Source organism: Bidens hawaiensis, unplaced genomic scaffold, assembly GCF_021521415.1.
Source record: "Bidens hawaiensis isolate Kalapana, Puna unplaced genomic scaffold, B.hawaiensis_p1.1 tig00042631_1, whole genome shotgun sequence".
NCBI classification, from domain to species: domain Eukaryota; kingdom Viridiplantae; phylum Streptophyta; class Magnoliopsida; order Asterales; family Asteraceae; genus Bidens; species Bidens hawaiensis.
In genome coordinates, this window is record NW_027497561.1 from 69664 (window position 1) to 94118 (window position 24455).

The 24455-nt window shown below is 34.4% G+C and overlaps 2 protein-coding genes across 2 annotated transcripts; both read left to right on the forward strand.

Annotated features, from left to right (window-relative positions):
- Nucleotides 1-248: 248 nt before the first annotated feature.
- LOC143593749 (uncharacterized) lies at nt 249-692 on the forward strand. The gene has a single exon (XM_077073273.1). The coding sequence runs from the start codon at nt 249-251 to the stop codon at nt 690-692; it is 444 nt and encodes a 147-aa protein (XP_076929388.1).
- Nucleotides 693-11739: 11047 nt separating this feature from the next.
- LOC143593751 (WAT1-related protein At1g43650-like) lies at nt 11740-16142 on the forward strand. Its single transcript, XM_077073274.1, has 7 exons — nt 11740-12055; nt 12125-12187; nt 12261-12377; nt 12572-12815; nt 12899-13057; nt 14068-14219; nt 15585-16142. The coding sequence occupies exons 1-7, from the start codon at nt 11853-11855 to the stop codon at nt 15721-15723; spliced, it is 1077 nt and encodes a 358-aa protein (XP_076929389.1). The 5' UTR covers nt 11740-11852; the 3' UTR covers nt 15724-16142.
- The last annotated feature ends 8313 nt before the right edge of the window (nt 16143-24455 follow it).

Genomic DNA, 24455 nt, shown 5'->3' on the forward strand with positions numbered 1-24455 from the left:
ATGATCATATGAAGAAAAGAGTGATGTATTGGCTTCATACATGTCTCAAGCTAAAGATCTCATGAAGCATTTCAATTCTTGCAAAGGTAAACATCAAAATAAGTGAGAATAAGCATACGGATGCCTTAAGTAAGTTGGCATCAACAAGTTTTGAGCACCTAGCAAAAGAAGTCCGTATTGAAGTCTTAGACAGATCATCAATCCCGCAACATCAAGTATTTGTCGTTCAAACATGAGTCACTTCGGGGATGAAACATGTCCAAGCATACTTATCATCTGGAACGTTATCGAAAGAAAGAGCGGTGGCTCAGAAGATCCGCCATAAAGCCTTACAATATCAATTCCTTGATGGAGTTCTTTACAGCCGATCATTCCTCGAACCACTCCTTCGGTGCGTTGATGTTAAGGATGCTAATTATTTAATCCATGAGATTCATGAAGGGATTTGTAGATTGCATGCAAGTCCAAGGATGGTTGTTGAAAAAGTTATGAATGCAGGGTATTATTGGCCAGGAATGCAAATCAACGCTTTGCAGAAAATAAGAAAATGTGATGCTTGTCAACGACATGCACCAAATACTCTTCGACCTCATAATGAATTGGTCCTAGTTTCATCCGCATGGCCGTTCCATAAATGGGCAATTGACATCAAGGATCCATTTCCCAAAGCACCTGGCGTGTCAAGTTTTTAATAGTCGCAAGTGATTACTTCATCAAGTGGGTAGAGGCTAAACCAGTGGCATCCATTACAGCCACAAGTGTTAAAAAATTCATTTAGGAGTTTATTATTTGCCGGTTTTGTCTTACGCTAACAATAGTGAGCGATAATGGAACACAATTTGCAGACAAAGGCTTACAAGATTGATTGACAGAGTTGCATGTTACCCAAGTATTTACTTTTGCTGCTCACCCGCAAGCTAATGGGAAAGTAGAAAGAGCTAATCGAAGTATTAAGGATGGGATTAAGGCCAGATTGGGCACTGATATAATGATATATATATATATATATATAGGGTTTGAGGGGATGGTTCAAGAGAGAAATGATATTATTGCAAGAAATGTAAGAAATGAATATAGACCACTAGTTTTATTTTAAGTTTTAAATGCTTAAAGCTAAATAAAGAAAATATTAATTATTCTCTTTCTTCAGTTAATATAACTAATAAACTATAATACTTATCTATTTAATTAAAATAACTAATTAAATTATTATAATTAGAAAATATTAAGAACTCATTTATTTTTATAACTTACTTTTTGTTTCTTGAATTTTTATCCTACACAAGTATAATTTATTCATACATTAAAATTTCTTTCTATCCAAAACTAATTTCTTCCAATTCAATATATTAATATCCATCAACACATACTTACATTATGATGAATAATACCAAAAAACTATTTTACAAGTGTTTGCGTTAGATATCAACAAAAAACATACAACCTACACAAAAACTTATAATCTACACTTGTTCTAAGAATAAGACAACATATAACCTACACACGAAAAACATTTAACCTACATACAAAATTCATCATAAATAAAATACACACGCACACAAAAACATTTAACCTACACACAAACTACATATAACATACACGGAAATTTTATCTTACACAAATACAATTTATTCCTACATTAATTTCTTTTCAAAACCAATTTCTTCAAACTCAACATATCAATATCCATCAACACGTAGTTACATTGTGATAAATAATACAAAAAACTATCTTACACATGTTTGCAATAAATGTCAATAAAAAATATAAAACCTATACAAAAATATATAACATACACTTGTTCTAAGAATAAGAAAACATATAACTTACATACGAAAAACATATGACCTACGCATGTGTAGGGTATGTGTATCTTTGTGTAGTTTATGTAATTGTTGATGTCAAATTGCATATGTAAGCTATATGCTTTATGTATGTTGTACGTTTTTATTGCTCAAAACAAGTGTAGGTTATATAACTTTGTGTAGGTTGTATATTAATTGTTTGCATTTAATGGACACATTTGTATGATATTTTTTTTATTATTATTTATGACAATAATTTGTATAAGCATACCAATTGAAAAAAATATATATATTGTGTTTTGATATTTAATGTTAAAAAATACGTTGATATATGCTAATATATTGAGTGGAAATTATTTTTTAATATAAAAAATAGTATTATATGAATAAATTGTATTTATGTTAAATAAAATTAAGAATGTGTAAATAAAAAATAAAACTAAAGTAGTGTTTTTATCTTTTTAATTATTATAGTTAAATTAGTTAGATATATTAATTAGAGAGAGATTTATTATGGTTATATTAGTTGTATTAATTGGAGAGAGAGTGTGTATTTATTGTTGTATTTACATCTTTTTTATTTATTTTTAAGCATTTAAAACTTGAAAAAAACTAGTGGTCCATATTCATTTTTCACATTTCTTGCAATAATATCATTTCTCTCTTGAATTTAAACCTAGGGTTTGAATCAAATACAAATGAAATTAATTTGCTAAATTTGAGAATCAAATAGAGTAATTATATATACAAGTAGAGTAATTATCATAGAGTAATTACATAATTACTCTATGATAATTACTCTACTTGTATATATAATTACTCTATTTGATTCTCAAGTTTAGCACGTTAATTTTATTTGTACGTTAACCTTCCCATATATATATATATATATATATATCCCTTGTATAGTTTATATAATATTTAATTAGTTTTTATTTGTTTTTAGTTATGATTTGTATACTACTAACATAATTATGTTTTGTTGGTTCCGGAAGTGGATCGTGGTTGAAAAAGCGAAAAACAAGTCAAAATAAGCCTAAACTGTCACATCCCAGCCTACGGCGGAAATGTCAGGGCGTGAGCTGATTGCTCACAGCTCTCAAGGTATTATCAAGAAATAATTAAATTATAATATTTATTAATTCAAATTAAATAAATCCAACAATTTTCAAATACCAAGTACATAATCCATAATTAATATAAGTAGAGACAAAAATAAAAATTCAAGTTCTTGTTTCTTCTCTCTAGCATGCAATCCTAAATTTTCTTTCAAACAAGCTTGAGAATCAGATCATACGATGAACTGCATATGCGTTAAAAATACAAATAAGTTTTGTCAACACTAGGTTGAGTGAATAATACACCAGATTTTGTGAATATATAATAATAAATAAAAGAGCAAACTGTGTCAAGTGAGATAAGCAATTTAACCAAATGAGCAAGTAAATATGTTGTCGGTAAGCTCGATGCCAGATGAACTGGATGATGGATAACATGACGGGCGTATGATCATACTAGTCTGATAATATGTTGGACATCTCCGAAATGTATTCAAGTAAAGAATATAAGCATATAACACGTTAGGCATAAATTGTTAAACACACATGACTAACAGTTGCAAGTTGAGTAATATATAGTAATAAATATCTATGGCGCACATGTCCCCAAAACAATAAAAATGAGTGAAGATGAAATGGTGATAGAAAATAAGTTAAATGAGACCGAGACGGATCTTTCAATATGATATCAACCAAATCCCGTTGTTAGGCGGAATATAACAATAGGAAGATTCAAGAATAATAACAAACACAATGAATATTTGGAAATAATAAAAGATGAACGATGTAATATGGTTTCAATGCATACGATTCTAATATCAAATAAATCTTCAGATACATAAACCGATTCCACAAAGAATATTATGCTCTCTAGAATTATGGTGGCTATCAAAAGTTCTCTTCAACTGCTTACCATAACATTAACTATATATAGGGTTACCATATAAAAGGCCCAAAGACCAAGCTCAACTAAGCCTAAACTAGCCTAACCAAAATCCATAGGGATTTCGGTGTTATTAGACAAACCGAAATCCATAGGGATTTCAGTATTACACCATCACAACCATAATGCAATTCTACAACTCGTCTTCGTTTATTTCACTTTAGTCTTAATCATGCCGTGGCCTTTTGATATGCGTCAGTCTAACCAATTTATAACCCAACAATCTCCTCCTTAGACTGATGCTTTCAAAACCTTCAGAATCTTTACTTGAGCATGTTCAACAACTTTAGCATCTGCATCCAATACTCTACCATCTCCCCCTTATTGACAGCATCATCCAATTTGTATCTCAGATACTTCATATGCTACCGTTACAAGGAATCAGTCTTGAAAGAACAATCTACTTTGATAGAAAGATCAATCAAAATATATTGAAGGGACTGGCATCCAGTGAAGATTTGTCATGATGTTTTAATAAACTTTTTTTATGTTATGTGTTAAAGACAAGTTTGAATGTTTTGTAACGAAGTTTTAATATTCCACGAAAGTTTTAATTAACTATGATATTTGGAACTGTGTTTATGAGTAAGTTCAACGTCCTAGTAGGGCACCGGGACCGGGGCCTTACATATTATTTTCGCGAAAGTATTTAATAACTCTGATATTTAGAACTATGTTTATGAGTAAATCCAACGTCAAAGTAGGGCACCGGGGCCTTACACTAGAAAACAAACAAAAAAAATGCAAAACAAAAAAAAATAAAAACTACAATGCTAAAATTAAAACAACATATTCTTTTTTGCTTATAACACAAATAATCAAATAACAAACCAACGTAACTTGATAAGACAATTCAAAAGAAGAGTAAAACTAACTCGAACCATAATCGTATTCAATCGAACATGATTTGGTTGTTCGATTTCGGTTTCTATTAGTAATAAACGGAAAACATAAATTAATAATAAATAATCGATCCATAATAGTTAGAATAACAATCGATTAGAGCTAGATTCTGATAACTTTAGTGGCTAAGACTTGGCTTATCATACCTTAATAAATATTTAATTTCAAAACTAAAAGTTTATTCGGGTTGACCCAAAACTTATAAATCAAACCCAAGAACCAACCCAATTACTTTGGTTCGGGTTCGGGTTATTCGGGTCGGGTTAGTTCGGGTTCGTGTACATGTTTTTTCATGTTGGGTTTCTGGTAAAAGTGACAGCCCTAGTCTCCAAGTTCCGGCCCGTCCCGTATATGCTCAATTGCATGCGATACATATATAATAGTTAGAGAAAACATTTTTTGGGATTACAAGATAGAAAAAGAAAGTAGTGTTACAAAGGGCAGGCCATGTGACATAAGCCTTTTCCTTTCAAATACAACTTGTTCAGTTTTTTCTTCGTCTCATTATGTTCTCCAACGAGACAAACATTATCTGCGATGAGATCAGAAACAAGCTTTTCTCTTTCCACTGCCTCAACCTTCAAACGCTTCACCTTTTCATCGTAATTGGTAATCAAGTTTCCTTGAGAGGAAACTTACTGCTCCAAAGCGGTATTGGCCTTCAAAGTTTTTGTTAAATCAGCCTCCTGATGGACTCTTCCTCCATGGACATCCATTCCCGGTATATTTCTTGGCCAGTTGTCATGGAATTGGCCATATTGTAAGAGTAGGCATTTGCAAGCTCAAATTTAGGACGCCTACGCTAATGTGCTGGCTCTGAAGGAGGAATACTCCGGCTCAGAAATTCATGGCAAATCGTTATCAGAAAATCGGGAGCCTTGAATCAAAGACCAATGCGGGCGGTGGATCAATGAATCTTCTTGTGGATTTGGACGACCTTATTTTTCCCCGAAGTCCCTTTCTTCTTAAAAATTTGGAGATGATCGCAGAGGATCCTTGGTTAAATATGAGAACCTTCCTCACTTTCGTGACGGATAGGCGAGGAACACAGAGAAAAGAGTTGTTGTTCTTGAACTTGAACTTCGAGATCGGAATATGAAACATGTTCCATATCAACAAGATCTTGTTCAATCATTTTTCCCTTGCCAGAGGATAATTCAGCATCATGCACTACCTTGGGTGGCACGGAAGGTTCCTGAATGACTACAACTTTCAATGGCATCTTGGCAGGATCTAAATATATTGTAAATACGAATAAGTTCCAAAAAAAAAGAAAAAAAGTATGGGAACCATTGGAAATTCAGTAATACCTTGAGTAGCTTTGGAGGCAATATTTTGAATCATGTCACTAAGGCGTACATTCTTGGCTTTCTTGACGGTTGAGGCCTTAGTAAGACTCTTTGTTTGAGGTGCAGTTTCTTTTTCTGCATAAACCTCCTGGACATCAAGATCGATGGTCCTAGGTTCAACTGTGGGTTTCTCATCTTCATAGGAAGAAGCACCGAGGTTAGCTTGACTACCACCCATAACCTTGCTTGATGCAGAATGATGTTATTTTTTACGGCCTAGATCTGTAATGGCACATAACATGCTCTCAAAATCAGTAGTATTAAAGATGTCCCTTCTTCGTGGGGTGGCGACTCTTCACCAGATGTAAGCAGAAAAATCACCCCGTCGGAAGTAAGGGTAGTCAAAGGACGATGGTTTAGAGTATCCTTGCCTCTCCCTTACATGGCCTCGGAAACCACAGGTTCCAGGAGAACAGTTCTTGAGGAAAAAAGGTTGTCCTGTGTCCGATCAAGTGTTGGCAACACCTTGGGGTCACTCGGACGACGCGCCATGAGGCCCGAAACACGATCTAAAAGGGCACATAGTGTGACATTTGCAATTTCGGGTCTCGATTATATTCGTGTTTGTATTGTTTTATGTTGTAAACCGACCCGTTTTGTAAATCGAAACTCATGATATATAAAATATTGGATTTTTATGTTACCAAATCATTCCCATTTGTTCAATTTGAAAAATCCTTTTTACGGATTCGAAAACGGCTCTAAAACGATCAAAATACATCAAAAACGAACTTCCGGACGCATAACGAACCACACTAGACGAGCTGGGCCAACCCCCCCCCCCCCTAAGCTCGCCTCTCCGCGCGGCCAGGGCAAGAAAGGTGGTCGCGCAGCGCCTAGAGTGGCCTGCACGTTTTTGGACGATTTTTGTTGTCTTGTGTCTTGTCTTGACCCTTTTTGCATGAAAACTCTTTTGTCTCACACCCATATTTGACCACCAACATTACACTATATATACACCAACATCTCCTTCATTTTACACCTTCTCATACTCCAAAAACTCTCTCAAACATCAAAGATTCAAGGTTGTTATTTTCAGTGTTCTTGAGTGTTTGACTTCCAAAAGTCAAACTGAGTTTAATCCTTCATTCTAATTAGTTCATATAGTCTTATTAATACTTGTTTATGGTGGCACAAAATATATATAATATACACCCCTTGTTACCTTTGGTGTGATTACTTCACCGGTTCCGATCGGTGAGGTTTCGGGCCTCGTAAGGCAAGGCTTCATGGAGGACTTCGTGTTCTTGATATATATAATATGTGTATAACTTGTTTATACATATTAATCTTGCTTAACTTCTGCTCATTTTAGTTTATTTGTCATATTTACCAGTTCTTGGTTATTTGGGCATGTGGAAACCATCTATGACCTTGTTGTGAGATGGAAACCGAACCAAACCGAACTTTTGTTTAAAGACTTTGTTGTTAACTTTTTGGTTGTAAAACTTAAGTATTTTCATTTGTACATTATTATACAAGTTCTTGGTTATTTGGGCATGTGGAAACCATCTATGAGCTTGTTGTGAGATGGAAACCGAACCAATCCGATTTTTACTCGCTTAAGACACACAAGTGTGTTTTTAGCTATCAAGACTTGTATATTTCTTTAAAAATAGTTTACAAACTAATTTTAATTATTTTCTTAAGTACTTGGAATTGTTGGATCCAACCTTATCTCATAGCATAGTTTGGACCGACAAAACCAGCCACTCTCTTAACGTGCGTTGTTAGTTCTAAAACAATAGAACTACATACTTGGTTAAGTCATATTAAGTTTTATTGAGTTATCTCATAACATTCATTATTTTGGAAAGTTGACTTTGGGTTTGACCAATTATCAAGACCCGAACCAACAACCCGAACACTCGTTAAAGACTCGTTTTAGTATATTTATCCCAAAGGAACTTGCACTTTTGCATTTTTCCCACCTTATTACTTAACAAAGGTTAAGTAAATATTAAGGTTAGATACTTTAACTCGGTTTCGAGCAAACTTACATTTTAAAGGGTTATTATTATAAATTCTTAAATAGTTACATTTTAAACCTTGAACTTTAATTGTTTACTTTTCTCAACATGTACTTTATTAAAAACCTTCAAGACAACCTTTTAATCCAAGACTTTCTTTTATTTAGGCTTTGTTCATTAAACTCATCGTTCCGACAAATCTCCGAATTATCATCTTTCAAGTTTATTACTTGAACGTGAGTACTTTCATACCCCGTTTTCCATCTTTTGTTTTGGGGGTGACATTTCATACTTATCTAAACTAAATGTTTTATACTTGGGTTTTAAACCACAAATGTTATTGTATACCTTACTTAAATAAATGCTCGATTTGGTGTTCTATGCCACATGTTCATGTGTTTACGTGTTTACCGCTTTTGGTTGGTTGATCTATAAATCCTAGACTATTTGGCATCCCCTTATAGCAAGGTGTCATTTACGTAATGCAATTAACGATAACTATAAAATCCTAGACTATTTGGCATCCCCTTATAGCTAGGTGTCGCTAACGTAATTTTATTAGTGATATCTATTTATTCAAGTTATTGCTTTTATTTATCATTACGTATACAAGATTGTGGCTTTTTCGTACTATATACTATATGCTCAAACTTATGAATTACTCACCAACCTTTGTGTTGATAAACTTTAGTTTATGAAATGTTACATGTTTTCATCTAGGTTGATTATGGAGCTTGAAGAAAACGTCACAAATACCTTTAGAATATTAGCAAAAAAGAACAATATTTGAATTGCTACATTTTGTTATATGTCGTTGTATTTGTCTTATGAATATTGTTATGTGACATTTTCGATGTTGTGAAATGAAATGAGTTTGTTAAATATTGTCGCTTTAAATAGTGTCATGCGCTTATGAGCAATCATTGCACCCTGGCATGTTCCGCCGCCTTTGGTCGGGGTGTGACACATAGGATCGACCCCTCGCCTACAACAAAGAGAGAAGTTATAGGATCCGAATGATGAAATTAAAAAATATCTATGAATATACTTACTTTCATCGGGTTTCTGGTAAAAAGGTTCTTCATAAAGGAAAAACCATAAATGACTCATCCCAGCACGTACCAAGACACCCTCATTGATAGCCCGCCTTGAGTTTGGGGTGCGGATCATGCTAAGATACCAATGAAGATTAGCATATGACGTAAATGTTAGATCTTGCAGTTTTTCATTTTGGGGGCGGCGAGCCATCTGGATTGGGATAACGTCCTCACGAATCCAAAAGAACTTTGTTCGTCATTCATAGGCGCTTCGTGGTGGTTCCATACCAATGACCCCCTTTTCAGTAGTTGAACAGTTGTACCATCCTCCACGCTCGTACATCTTGTAAAACATAGAAAATTTGTATACCGTGGGCACGAGGTTGTAAGCACGGTAGTAAAATTCAAAGTGTCAGATCCTCATAAGCCCGAACGGATGCATATGTGAAAGATGGATCCCATTCCCTGTCAATACATGCCCTAAAAATTTGGTAATAGGCAGCCGCAGGTTCTAGTTGTGAAGTCTTCGACATACAGTACCATCTTCCCATTCGGAGGTTTATCAGCAATCGATCCAGGTGCATGAAATTCATGTTCCCATTCCGGAGTGAGACCGTAGGCATTCATGATGTATTGGAAATCTCTCTTTCTAGTTAATTTCAATGTGGTCAACCGATGGATAACTCTTCTTCTCACCAGCCATCAAATAATCGGCAAGAGACTTGTTGCAGCAAGCTATGGTCGTCAATCTGAGGTTTTTGAGAGGAAAATTGCAATTTTTCTAGTTAAGAAAGTCTAAAAGATGAAGAGAGAAAGAAGATTGAGAAGAGATAAAAAAAATGACGATTAAAGAGGTGTCTCATATTTATACTCATCGCAATTAATGCAATTGGTAAGCGTGAAAAAGAAAGAGAAACCAAAGGTCCACTAGATCAATGACATGACAGGCGGGAAAGTTGAAAAGGGGGGGAAGGTACAGTTTGCACAACCGTCAAACACTGTACCATCTTGACCGTTCCAGACCTGTCACATCTTCCCTTAATGCTTATCCTAATATTCAAACACAAAACGTCTCCAAAATCTATCTACCTTCAAAACGTTTATCAAAAGATTCTAAAGTCCAAAATTCCACCCGCATAAATACCATGCGGAAAGAACAATGGATTGGAGGAACTTATAGAGATAGGGTACTAAATAGACTCAAAGACACATGAAATAACACCCGAGGGTCAGTCAAGATACCAATAAAAGTCACCCACGGAGCACCCACAATGGCTGGGGGAATCATATATCAAAGACAAAAGTCCAAAGTACCCTTCTAGTGAAGAACATAGGTTACCCGCAGATGCGGAAGCTTCCCGCATACAAAGGAGTAAAACTGATGACTTCACTTATACGAAAGAAAGGCAATTACAACTAGCCCCTTTTAGAAGATTGATGGAAATATCCCCTGATAGTGACATTTACCTACTTTGGGAGAGCACGTGATAGCACATCCAATTAGGAGAAGCCAGCTGGGCATTATGTTAATTCCCATGCACATGGCTTACTATCACCTCCTATCAAAAGTGGCAACATGTCTATTCATGTAGAAAGAAACATCTTTCTAGTAATGACAACTTCACTGATCACCTTCCCTCACCACCAACTATAATTACCTACCTTATCATCATGAGGTATTCATTCACACTTCCCATATTACGTCAATCACTTTATATTTTCTCTCTCGAGAAGAACAATACTTATTCTCACGCCGGATGGTGATTACATGAATACCCCCCCCCCCCCATCTTGTCCTTCCCATTACGAGCTCACTGTGGTTTGTTTTGTAGGATTAGATCTGGATCTAGCCTGGTTCTATTCATTTCAACCTAATTTTCATATTAACCCATACCTGGTGAAAATATTGATTCAATCCCATTTTGAGATTATTTCCGTGTTTCTTCAGATTACAACGTCACTATAAATCCTAATATTTTCAACTATTAATTGCAAATCTTACAAATAATGTACATTACATTTTATAATATGACAAATTACACAAAGTGTATTTGGCCATAACATTCTTAAACATGACAAATCTTTTAAATAAATTACATTAATTTTCAATCCCCTCGTTAAATAATGTACGGTTTTATGTAAGAAGCGGATATTATATTATAATCACAGTAAAGACGTATAACCCCATGTCTCAATTGATTGGAGTGGCCAACACATGCACACATAGAAAAGCAACTCCTTGTAACGACCTGTCTTTTTGGTATGAACTAAAACAATACATAGCTATTTCAAGTTTTCAACAAAATGCTAAGGATATACGCCTGATAATAACTCTTTCACAAGCCACGTGCAAACATTGATCAGTAAAGCGCTTTTGGTGATAATCATTTGTTTAGTAGTGTTAAGAATGAGAGAAATAAAAGAATTTTATCATTTTATCATTTCTAGGGTATCCTAATTTGACCCTACCAAGCCCTAATATGTAGAGTTTTAAGTGACCAATAAAATATATATAAATTTATAATGTTAATGAGAAAATAATACTACAATAATGAAGATGCATTAATTACCAGGTGAATAAATGACGTGAATTTAGTTATACATGATAAAATATCGTAAAGCATTTCAATCTACACGTATGAATTATATTATCTTGCTCCAATATTATAGTAGATATCTTAAGAAGTGACAAAAACATGTTTGGTTAATGTTTCTTTCTTTATAAATAGCAGAGCTAGCCAAGTCCAGAAGACATCAACTCAGGACAAAACAAGTCCAAACAAAACCATGATGAATTCACTAAACATTGTCATGGCTTATGAGAGCAACAAAGCATACATAGCCATGTTTATTGTCCAAGCAATATATGCAGGCATGGCTTTATTATCCAAAGCCTCAATTTCATCAGGAATGAATCCTTTCATTTTCGTTGTATACCGCCAAGCTTTCGCAACACTTTCACTATGCCCGATCGCATACTTCTTTGAAAGGTTCAAACCTTTTTCCATTTATTTCTTAGTTATTGTGATCAAAAAGTTAATATTTTTTACTTTGTGCAGGAAGAATGTAGCTCAATTATCCTACACTTTGATATGGAAGATTTTCTTCACTTCTTTGATAGGGTACTTAAAAATATCCCAATTTAGCTAAATTATTCTTTGGATTTTTATTCAAACATGTTGTCAATTTCTTCAGGATAACGATATGTTTAAATATGTATTATCATGCACTCGATCATACATCTGCAACGTTTGCTGCTGCGTCCACTAACCTCATTCCGGCTATTACCTTTGTGATAGCTCTTATTCTAAGGTATGAAGTTGGCCTGAAAAGTTTTTTTAGCATTAATTATACGCAAAAATCCCGATCCTTCACTAAAAAAATTGGTTAAGCCCCCGGATCATCCCCCATGCAAAAAATTCATGAGTCCGCCAGTGACTGTAGATGATGAATACAATGTTGTAAATATATTAGTTTGATTTGATTCTTTGATTGAAAACTTTCAGGATTGAGAGTGTATATATAAAAGAATTGCATGGTTGTGCTAAACTGATTGGAACTATAGTTTCTGTATCTGGAGCTCTTGTGTTTGCTTTTGTTAGAGGACCAAGTTTGAACTTCATGAGTTGGTACATATCAGGCAGTGATGTTGGTTCAACAACAAATTCTAGTTCAATATTGGAGTTTAGTAAAGGCCCCCTTAGCATTCTTTGTGCCAACATTCTTTGGTCTTGTTGGAGCATTATGCAGGTTAAATTCGGTCAATTAACACATTCAAGTTATTCCTTGGTTAGATTATTTAGGTGTTAATTAGCTTCTTTATGTTCTTGCAGGCAGGTCTTATGAAGGAATACCCTGCAAAGATTTCATTAATTTGTCTCCAATGTTTTTTTAGCTTGATACAATCAATGGTTGCAGCCATATTTATGGAAAGAAACCTATCTTCATGGAAGCTTGGATGGGATGTTCATCTCCTTTCGGTCGCTTACTGTGTAATTAAACAATATTCTCTTCAACTCTTATATATCTTCTATCATATAGTATTTAATTTCTTTAGGTTTCGAATCTGTTCTTTTCAATCTCTGCAAGAGAGCACCGTGTATAACTAAAGGTGTTTAATTTGTTTTCAAAGATCAGTTCACATATTGCTGACACTTGATCTCCATATTTCTTTCTTTAACTTCAAGTATTGATCAAATAACTCCTAAGTCAAAATTGTAGCAAAGAGATATTGATCAAATCTCTTTTGTGGTTAATATGAGTCTGGTTCAGTCACATATGTAATGATGACAAGTATCACTTTACTTGAGTGTTCAATGATCTTTTACAAACAGGTAGTAATTTTTTTTATTTTTTATTTGTTATTTTTTATTTTAGGATTTTAATTTCACCTTTAAAGAAAAATTTTGCTCACGTTTTTTGTATCGAGCGTATCAACCATATTTTTACCCACATTTCGGTGTTTATTACTTAGTGACACTTTTCCACATGTTACTAAATAACAAAAAAGTGGCACGTGCTAGTTCCACATGCAACACGAAAAGACAGATAAGATTTTTGTAGGCGCGTGTCTTTTCGACGCTATTGCTATCACACCGATTGTTTCGGATGTAGAGTTGTTTCTTATCCTAGTACAAAACAACTCTTGGATTCTATGTGAATAGTCTTTCTCACATTGATTTTCTGTACCCACAAACTCAAGTTGATTATACATAAAAGAAAAATAAAAACACCTACACATGGCTTGATTGATCAAAAGGTTTCCCACTTCAATATATGATGACCGGTCCAGACCCAAAGTCCATAACTTTAGGCTTGGGGTCTCACAAAAGCTAAATTAAATAAAGTGGTCATATATACATGAAAGTTTCACTCATGCATGCACATTGACACCACTCTAGTTTGTTTTTTGTTTTAATTTGTTCCACCAAATAAAAGCTTTACATTTCTATTTTCTACTACTAACACACATACTGATTTCATGTTGTCTGGAAAATGACAGGGAATAATTGTGACAGCATTTACATACTGGTTACAACTTTGGTCAATAGAGAAGAGAGGGCCTGTGTTTACCACGATGTTCACTCCTTTGACCCTCATCATCACTGCAATCGTCTCAACATTTTTGTGGAAGGAAACCCTTTACTTAGGAAGGTTCGTCTTCGATTTTCATTACTGCAGTTGTCTCACATAGTCCATAAAATATATAAGTTAACGAATAATTTGTAAAGAATTAGACGCTAATAAACATAATAAACCGATAGTTTTTCTTTGATAAATCCTAATTCATCTTGTACCGAAAGAACATACAATTTTCCCCTCATGGGGGGTTTACCAATTGTTGTGAATTAGTAGTAAAGACTACCCTTTACCAAACTGGTGAGGGTTCAAACTTTGAAACGTCGTTAAAAAAAGTGTCTTGTGGTTCTTTAAGATCTCTATTAGTCATAATTTATAGCATTCAGATCCCATGTACACATGCAAAAGCCAATTTCAATAATTTAAAATGTTATAATCTTACTAGTGATAGTCATAGTGACATGATGATGTTATGTAAAGGTGTTTATGGTTCGATTATGATGGTTTTGATTAAACTTTTTAGTTAAACTCTAACTATGGCTGGGTTGAGGAAGGGCAAATAGTCGGCATGACCAGCCAACACCATTCGGTTTGTTTTTTTTATTTTTTTCCCCGAAATCATTATATATAATAAACTTAAAAAAAAGATAAAAATGGATCTTGAATATAATACACCCACATACCGCGCTTATTCTAAAGTTGAAAATTAAAGTTAAGCATTGGTTTTGTTTGCAAGGTCGATCGGTTATAAGTTTCAGACTGTCAAACGAACCGCTTGAACCTACATTTTTAAACCATAAAGGCATAAACTATGATGTACATAAATCTCAAACCGGCATAACTTGACTTGTTTGCTTCAGTTTGAGAGTCATTTTCAACATATTATTAATATCTCAAGCCATCCATATAATCTAACCAGAACTAGACACCCAATGAAAGGGCAAAATATGTATAATTCCACTGGTTCTCATATCCAAAATGCTCCTAGAACAACAATAAAAAAGGTTTTAAACCCATAACTATCGATCTTTTTACTAAAAACGTGATATTAAGAACTTTGTTGAATTGAATTCTTTGGATCAGTAGGTGATTTAGGATTCAGCTAAGTATTTTTTAGATATTTTTTAAAAGTTCTTATACTTCTGGTTGGTCATTAGCGAAATAACAAAAGTTCCAACAGGTTTTTTGGAGTTTGCTTGTGTGGCAAGTTCCCTTGTTTAACAAACGAACTATATCTGTTGAGTTTTTCACAAAACTTAACTTGTTGCTTATACTTTTCACCAAATTCTATGTAATTAAGTACTATTTGTGTACTAAGTCCAACTTGTTGATCACATGTTTACATAAAGCAATTTTATTTTTCAAATGATTAGAGACAACTTTAAGCTATATATCCGAGCCGCTAACTAGCTAACAATAACAAAGTGGTTTGTGTTGCAGTGTTTGTGGGGCTGTGCTACTATCAGGGGGTTTGTACTGTGTTTTATGGGGAAAGAGCAAAGAAATCGACGGTAAAATAAGCGACCCAAAACTTGTAGAGGAAAACACGTTGGATTCCATTAAAATTACACAAGCATGATCATGGTCGCTATAGACGATACATCAAGTGGTGGCCAGCTGCTGATTGCGTTGATAGTGGCCATCATCAAAGATAAGGCACCCTATGATATGGTTGTGGCTGCCCACACAATTAAGCACATATATATACCCTACACAGCAATATGCATCATGTATTTAGTGTGAGTTCTGTGACCACTTAGTTGAACAATAATAAAAGGATGGCTTAAATGCCCAACTTAATATTGTCAACTGCAACGTGTATAATAAATAAAGTAAGAATCCATGATTGGAGTCAAGGACAAAATAGTAGACAAAACATTGGAAGCATGTACTTCTGTAACGAAAAGAGTCGTAATGAAAACGATAGTTTGATGGAGCTACCAATTATAGCATGTGTATAATAGTCAAGTGACTCATATTTTTTTAATTTTTTAATTGAAGAAACCCAAGTTCGATTATATTAGAAACGAGGATTTTACTCGGCGTGTTGCGTCGGACAAGTTGGCAAGTCGACAGGCGTTGAGGCGGTAAGTCGATGCATATTCAGTCAATTTCAGTTAAGTGTGTTATGGTACCGAAACTAAAAACCGAAAATGACATAAAAACATATTAAATTTAAGGTGAATCAACTGAGTGGCGTCAGCCGGTAAAACTCGGGCGTTCGGAAGATCCGATCATTGTCAATCCCGGAAGTTGAGACGTGAGTCTATGCAAATTCGGCTGATTTTTGTCACATAAATTACCGCACTGGAACTAAAAAAAAACAAAATTCAAGAACCAATACGGTGTCGCCAAGTGACCCAATTAACACTTAGCGGCACCAAGCTTTGTAATTATTATATATAATAATATGAGACCAGAAAGTGACTAGACTCAACAAAACACTATTATTACGCCAAATTACAACATACACATAGGGATGGCAAAAAAGCCGAAGTCCGACGAGTATACCCGAAACTCGAAATAAATTAAACGGATATACCCGAAACCCAATGGGTATGGGTCGGGTATGGGATTTGGATTTAAAAATTTTTGGGGGTATGGGCCGGTTATGGGAGATGATATCCGGCCCGATTACCCAAAAACGCATACCCATTTACCCAAACCATATACCCGTATTACAAACCAGAAAAATCCTTTGTATATTATAGGTTGTAAAGTATATATAAGAAACTATATAATAATTATAATTATATTATTTATTTATTGTAACGTTTATATGTATTTAGTGAATTATATTTTAATTTGTAACAAATGTTATATGAATAAAATATATAAAAGAATTATAGTGATAAAAAAAATATTCTTGAAAATCTCAACGGGTATACCCGATACCCGCGGATATGCCCGATACCCGACGGTAATGGGCCGGGTATAGGAAACGGTTTTACAAACGGGTATGGGCATGAATTACCAATATCCAGCCCGTTACCATCCACACCTAATTACCTAACAGTAATATAAAATGAAAAATTACACCATGCCTTCCAATTCAAACCAATCGGTTTCCTCCTATTATTTACCCGAATAAGCTATAGACGTTTTATATCTTCTTTAATTCTTATAATTGATGCCCTCGTGCTATTGAAAGTTGTTTCATTCAACACCTTCCATAGACTCCAGCACGCCGTGAATACAATTGATTATATGGCTAGTCTTTTATCTTCATTGTCTCTTATATTAGTATGTAGCATTAGTAAATCTTTAATTTCGATTCCGAGAAAAAGATTTTGTTTTCTTTATTACCTTTTTTCCCATGGAACTTTTAAGGTGACGGGAGTACACGTATTGTGACATTCGTCAATTTCGGGTCTTGTTTGTATTCGTATATGCAGTGTTTTATGTTGTAAACCGACCCGTTTTGTAAACCGAAACTCATGATATATAAAATTTTGGATTTTTATGTTACCAAAACATTCCCATTTTTTCAATTTGAAAAACCTCTTTTACGGATTCGAAAACAGACTTAAAACGAGCATATTACATCAAAAACGAACTTCCGGACGCACAAACGAACCACAAAAGACGAGCTAGGCCAGCCCCCCCCCCCCAAGCACACCGCGCCGCGTGACTAGAGGGAAAAGGGAGGCCGCGCGGCGCCTACACCCCCCTGCTGCACATATTCGTTTTTTGTTGTTGTTTTGTGTTTTGCTTGTTTGTTTAACCAACCTATTTTCATATAAACATAAAAGGAACCTTGTAAAGAAGCCTTGACTCTTACCCTATATATATACACCCATCTCCTTCATTTTTACGCTTGCTCTTACTCCAAATTCTCTCTCAAAACTCCATAGATTCAAGGTTGTTATTTCTTATGTATTCTTGAAGGTTTGACTTCTCAAGTCAAACTAACCATAGTCTTTCATTCTAACTTGTTCATCTAACATTACTAACACTTGAATATGGTGGTACAACATATATATAATACACACCCCTTGTTACCTTTGGTAGTTACTTCTCCGACTCCGGTTAGTTAAGTTTCGGACCTCGTAAGGCAAGACTTAATGGAGGACTTCGTGTTCTTGATATATATACACACACATAACTTGTTTGCACATACTAACCATGACTAACTTCTACTCTTTTTAGTTTTTTTTTGTCATATTTATGAAGTTCCATGATGGAGGTTTGTAGAGACTAACCTCGGTTTAACCTTAAATAGTCCAAACCATGAACCGAACTTTTTACTAGTTTTGTTAAAATAGTTGTTTAAATATGTTTAATGTTATATTCGAGTTTCAAAAATCATTTTTACAAGTTCTTTGATATTAAGCATGTGGAATCTATCTATGAACTCGTTGGGAGATGGAAACCGAACCAAACCGAAACTTTTGCTTAAAAGACTTGTTAACTTTTTAGTTGTAAAACTTAAATATTTTTCATTTATAAATTATTATACAAAATCAATGATATTTGAGCATGTGGAAACCATCAAGGAACATATTGTGAGATGGAAAACGAACCAATCCGATTTTTACTCGCTTAAGACACATAAGTGTGTTTTTAGCTATCAAGACTTGTATATTTCTCTAAAAATAGTTTACAAAATGATTTTAATTATTTTCTTAAGTACTTAGAAATGTTGGATCCAACTTGATCTCATAACATAGTTTGGACAGACAAAACCAAATACTCGCTTAACGTACATTGTTAGTTGTAAAACAATAGATCTACATACTTGGTTAAGTCTTATAAAGTTTTATTGAGTTATCTCATAACATTCATTATTTTGGAAAGTTGACTTTGGGTTTGACCAATTATCAAGACCCGAACCAACAACCCGAATACTCGTTAAAGACCCGTTTTAGTATCTTTGTCCCAAAGGAACTTGCATTTAGCATTTTCTCACCTTATTACTTAACATAGGTTAAGTAAATATTAAGGTTAGATACTTTAACCCGGTTTCGAGCAAACTTACATTTATAAAGGGTTATTGTTATAAATTCTTAAATAGTTACATTATAAACCTTGAGCTTTAATTGTTTACTTTTTGCAACAATTATTTTATTTAAAGATTTTCAAGACAACCTTTCTAAATCCAAGACTTTCTTTTATTTAGGCTTCATACGTTAAACTCGTCGTTCCGGAAAATCTCCAAATAATCAATCTTTCAAGTTTATTACGTGAACGTGAGTAACTTCATACCCCGTTATCTATCTTTTGTTTTGGGGGTGACATTTCATCTTATCTAAACTAAATGTTTTATACTTTGGCCTTAAACCACAAACGTTGTTGTATACTTTACTTGAATGATTGCTCGATTTGGTGTTCTATGCTTATTTGTCTATGTGTTTATCGCTTTTGGATTGTGGAACTATAAATCCTAGACCATTTGGCAACCCCTCATGGCAAGGTGTCGTTAACGTAATGCAATTAACGATAACTATAAAATTCTAAACTATTTGGCATCCCCTTATAGTTGGGTGTCGCTAACTTGTTAGCGATAACTATTTTATCCAAATTTATAGCTCTTATTTATTGTTTTGTATACTAGTTTTGTGGCTTTTCTTACTATATACTATTGTTGCTCAAACTTATGAATTGCTCACCAACCTTTATGTTGACAAACTTTATTTTATGAAATGTTACATGTTTGCATTTAGGTTGATGTTGGATGCTTGGAGAAAACGTCACAAATACCTTTAAGTTATTAGCAAAAATGAACAATATTTGATTTGCTATATTTTGTTATATTTTGTATTGACTATCTCTTGAATATTGTTATGTGACATTTTCGATGCTGTGAAATGAAATGAGTTTGTTAAATATTGTCGCTTTAATTAGTGTCATGCGCTTATGTGTAATCATTACACCTCGGCATGTTCCGCCGCCTTTTGTCGAGGTGTGACACGTATATTCTCCCATCTCGTAAGTTTCTCTCCTTCACATTAATGTCATGTCATCTTTTACATCTCATTTGTTCCAAAACCATAAAATGCATTCATCATACTATCTCACATAACTCAACCCGGTACCAAATGGATGGGATGGTCTTCCCCACCGATATTAACTCTTTTTTCATCTCCTCCCGATCAAACTACGTACTTTCATTTCGACCACCCTTGTAACTAAAAGCAACGTAAACCATATAAATAGAGGAATAAACTTGCCCGAACTCTTCTCATCAATAAGAAAAATATTACTCCAAAAACCTTACATCTATAAATCAACTAGAGTTGTATACATATAGATATAGCCGCCTTATTGAGCAAACCAAGTTCACATTTATACGGTCAGAACGTACCAAATCGAAAACCAAATTCACAAATTGGTTTTGTTTTTTCCCGTGTTGAATACGAACCGGTTTTTTTTTTTTGCACACTTCCTATTGAAGAGTTAAAAAGTATCAACAAGATGATAATAAAAATGAGAAACGGAATATTGTACCAAGAACGTATGAGTACAAGATGATCTCACACCTCTCAAGCACAAAATCTCTACTTAGTATTCCTTGCCCTAATTAATAAGGTACATGTTACTTATAGTACAAAGAAGAACAATATTTGATGGGGACTATCTATAACGCATTGATTGTGACTTCTATCCCCTCATTGGTGAGAATTTCCTCACATTCTGTTAGTGAATGATTTGTTGTCCGTAGTTTATCGAATAGGGTAGGAGTAGTTTAGTCATTAGATTACAATGTAATACAGTCCATTCGCTATAGATTAAGCTCATTCGTTAGCCTAGGACCACAAACGCTAAGGATGTAGCGTATGTGGTTCATTCGTTAAGTTAGATAGCTCATTCGCTATTGGATTCAGTGTATGAATGCACATTCGTTAAGTAATGCTCATTCGCTAAGGGGGTTAGCGAATGAGAGGTCATTCTCTAGTGAAGATGCTCATTCGTTAGTTATGTTAACGAATGAGGCCTAGTGAATGAGGATGGCCCATAAATAGGCTAAGTTAGAAAATGTGCATAGAGATCTGTGTTTATTTATTCCTCAAGTAACGTTATGCTGTCGGGTCCTCTCTAGAATTGAGCTTAACAGTATGTACTTATTAATGTATGAATCCTAAATGTTATCAATAAAGTAATCATTCAGCTCGATCACGTTATTTATCGTCTCGTATATCATTGACGTATCCAATTGCGACTAGATCTTGGCTCGTATAACGTTTCCTCACATTCTCTTTGTCTCAGTCCATCATCTAAATGATCCCTTCGTTGTAACATTTTTATTCCTTTGGTGAGATTTGGTGGGGATCATCCATGCGTCTTTGAGTCCCTTTGTGACTCTCTTTTTTCATTAATTGCAATAGCCTAGTAGCCTTGGGGTATACAATAGAGATAGTGACCAGGCATACTAAGGCATGGACATGTGGTCTGCGTTTTCCTGCAAACGTTGTTAGCCGTTAGCGTGCCTGTGACGTACACCCTTGCGCTTTACTATACCATGACAAGACATGAAGCGGCGCCTTTCCCCATTCTTGTATTTCCCGTTCAGTTTTCCTTGTATGCAACCCCCCCCCACACCCACCCACACACACACACACACACACACAATTCTCTTTTTTCGTTCATCTACTTTCTTTCTTTCTTCCATCAACCCAAAATTAATGTATTCTTGATGGCGACTTCGAATAGTTCGACTCCTAAGAAAATGAACGTTAATAATGCTGACATAATGAGCGGTTCATCTTCTGGTCCCAGGATGTTACAAGCATCTACAGAATAAATACAGTGTGCCCAATGACGTTGAGTCCGGGTATCCTTCTTTTGGGAGTACTACCATAGCCGTAGTCGCTCCTCCAAGGAAGGTTGTCTATGCCAATTTCTTCCATATGTGTAATTTCCACTTTTGTTATTGACCTGGTCTGATACTACGACATTTATCTTTCTCAACTCCACCCTATTGGTATGTGTCGAGTGAGGTTTTTTGAGTTTTTCCAGTTAGGAGTATGATCCGGTGTTTCCCAGTTATGAATACAGTTTGGTTTATGGTTTTTTAACGAAATGACTCACCGAAAAAGTTGTAGTGTTCCTCAAAGGCTCAAACCCATGTCCAACTCCACCTAGCGAGCTCATTTGAAAAAAAAAAACATTGCAAGGTCGTAAAACAGGATAATGAAGCGGTGGATTCAGACCTGGCAATTAAAGGCAAAGACTACGTGACAACAATGAATAAGGATGATTATATATCGTCAAATAAAATGCACTCTAATTTTTGTTTTGTAGTTATCAGTGTTTGCTGTTAATTTCCTTATTTTTGTTTAATAAAGTGAGTTTATTATACATTTAGTAGTTAATTACTTTTTGATATTTTTTAATAAAATCAGTTATTTTTGCCGGTATAGGGTAACCGATTAGACAAGTTAGTATTTTTAAGCCATTAAACTCGTTATTTAATGTAGCACACTATGATCAATAACCGGTTATGGTTGGTAACTGAAATTTGAATAACTGGTCAGCTGGTATTTGTACCTCTAGTATCAACTGTATCTTACGGGTTAGGTTTCAATACTGGTGGATGAGTAGTGAACTCGTATAGAAGTTCAGTATTGCCTCCTATTATTAAGATGTTAATTTGTACACAATATTGGGTTCCATACGATGAAAGTGAGAATTTAGATAAAATTAATAATCTTGCAAAATGTGTTTTTCAATTGATTACTTCTAACTTGTTTTACATTGTCGAACCTTTTGAATTACTAACCATTAGTGTTTTTAGATGTTTACATAAAAATTTAGTTGATGACAATTAAATGAACATGAAGGCAGACAGGCATTTGTCTAGTATATGTTTTGGAAGATTAATGATTAATTTAGTTATAAGTTTTTTTTGGAAGATTGTTGGAGTTGGGTATCATTTGATTTTGATTGAATCAGTTATGATTCCGTAATTAAAATTGTAAAAAACAAAATGTTTGTTAATTTTTGTTCAAGAGGTTTGTACTTTATAGTTGTCATTTTCATCTATATATTTTAAAAAACATAAATGCCCTTGATTTAACATTAACGGGTTAGTGAAATGGACGAAAATGATAGGATTCATAAACCTCCAAGGTCCAGCTGCAATAAAAATAATTTTTTTTACTAAATTTAGTAATTGATCAAACTTTAGGAAAGTAAATGGCACGTTACTCATTTAAACATACAAACTTCGGACTTCGGACACCTTAAATTTCAAAGCCTGTAATACAATCTGATTTCTAAAGGCCAACATATAATGGATTCAAACTTAAAACCATACAAAAGATATTAACAAAGCCCAAAATAGGTACACATTATCAGCCCACTGGATTCGAAAGCAAGAACTAAACTTGTTAAGCAATCCAACCCAAACCCACAGCCTAGTCCCTTAAACCCGAGAGGCCGAGACCAACCCACTCTATCTCTGTCCAGTCCTCGAGTTCAAGATTTGATGTCGGTTTCAGGTCCTAGGTCAGTTTGGTACGGGCCTGTTTGATCTTGACTCATTAATCACCCCTACATATAGTTGAAAATGGTTTAACCAACAAAACTACTAAGTTTAATTAAAGAGACTCGGCCGGAGCGCGAAAAAAAGTTCCTTAATGTTTCCATATCATTTAATTAGAAATTTTAAATTAGTAAACCATCTAAATTAGTAATGAGTGTGTCAATACATATACACACTGTTTTTGCGGTTTGTCATAGGTGATGTACACATTTTGGTTTAGGCATGTAATGCAATTAATTAATTATTTACCCAATTATAGAATATATGCTCTTATATATATATATCAATATCTGCTAACGATAATTCAAACAATGTGTGGTTGCTTTTTATTGGACTAAATAGACACAACAGTGACATTTTCAGGCCAACTATTGTGTTGTTTTACTTCAAATAATTTATCTCCATTCGTTTTAGATAATGTATTTTCGTCGTAAACAATACTGCAATGTTCCTTTTATTTATTCACTAATAATTATTTATATATTTTATTGTTAAATTTATTTACAAGCAACTGCACCGGGTTAGATCGGATACTATACTATGAACACCCCCAACTAGAGGTGCACAAATCGGTTTTTTTGAAAAAACCGGTTCGGTTATTAACCGGACCGGTTTTTTTTATCCAGAAAAAAACCGGTTCGGTTAATAACCGGACCGGTTATTAACCGGTTTTTATTGCTGAAAACTCAAACCGGCCAAACCGGTTTGGACCGGTTTAAAAACCGGTTAGAACCGGTTATTAAACCGGTTTTTTATAACCGGTTTTTAATAACCGGTCTAACCGGTTAACCGGTTTTTTTTTTTTTTTTTTTTTTTTTTTTTTTTCT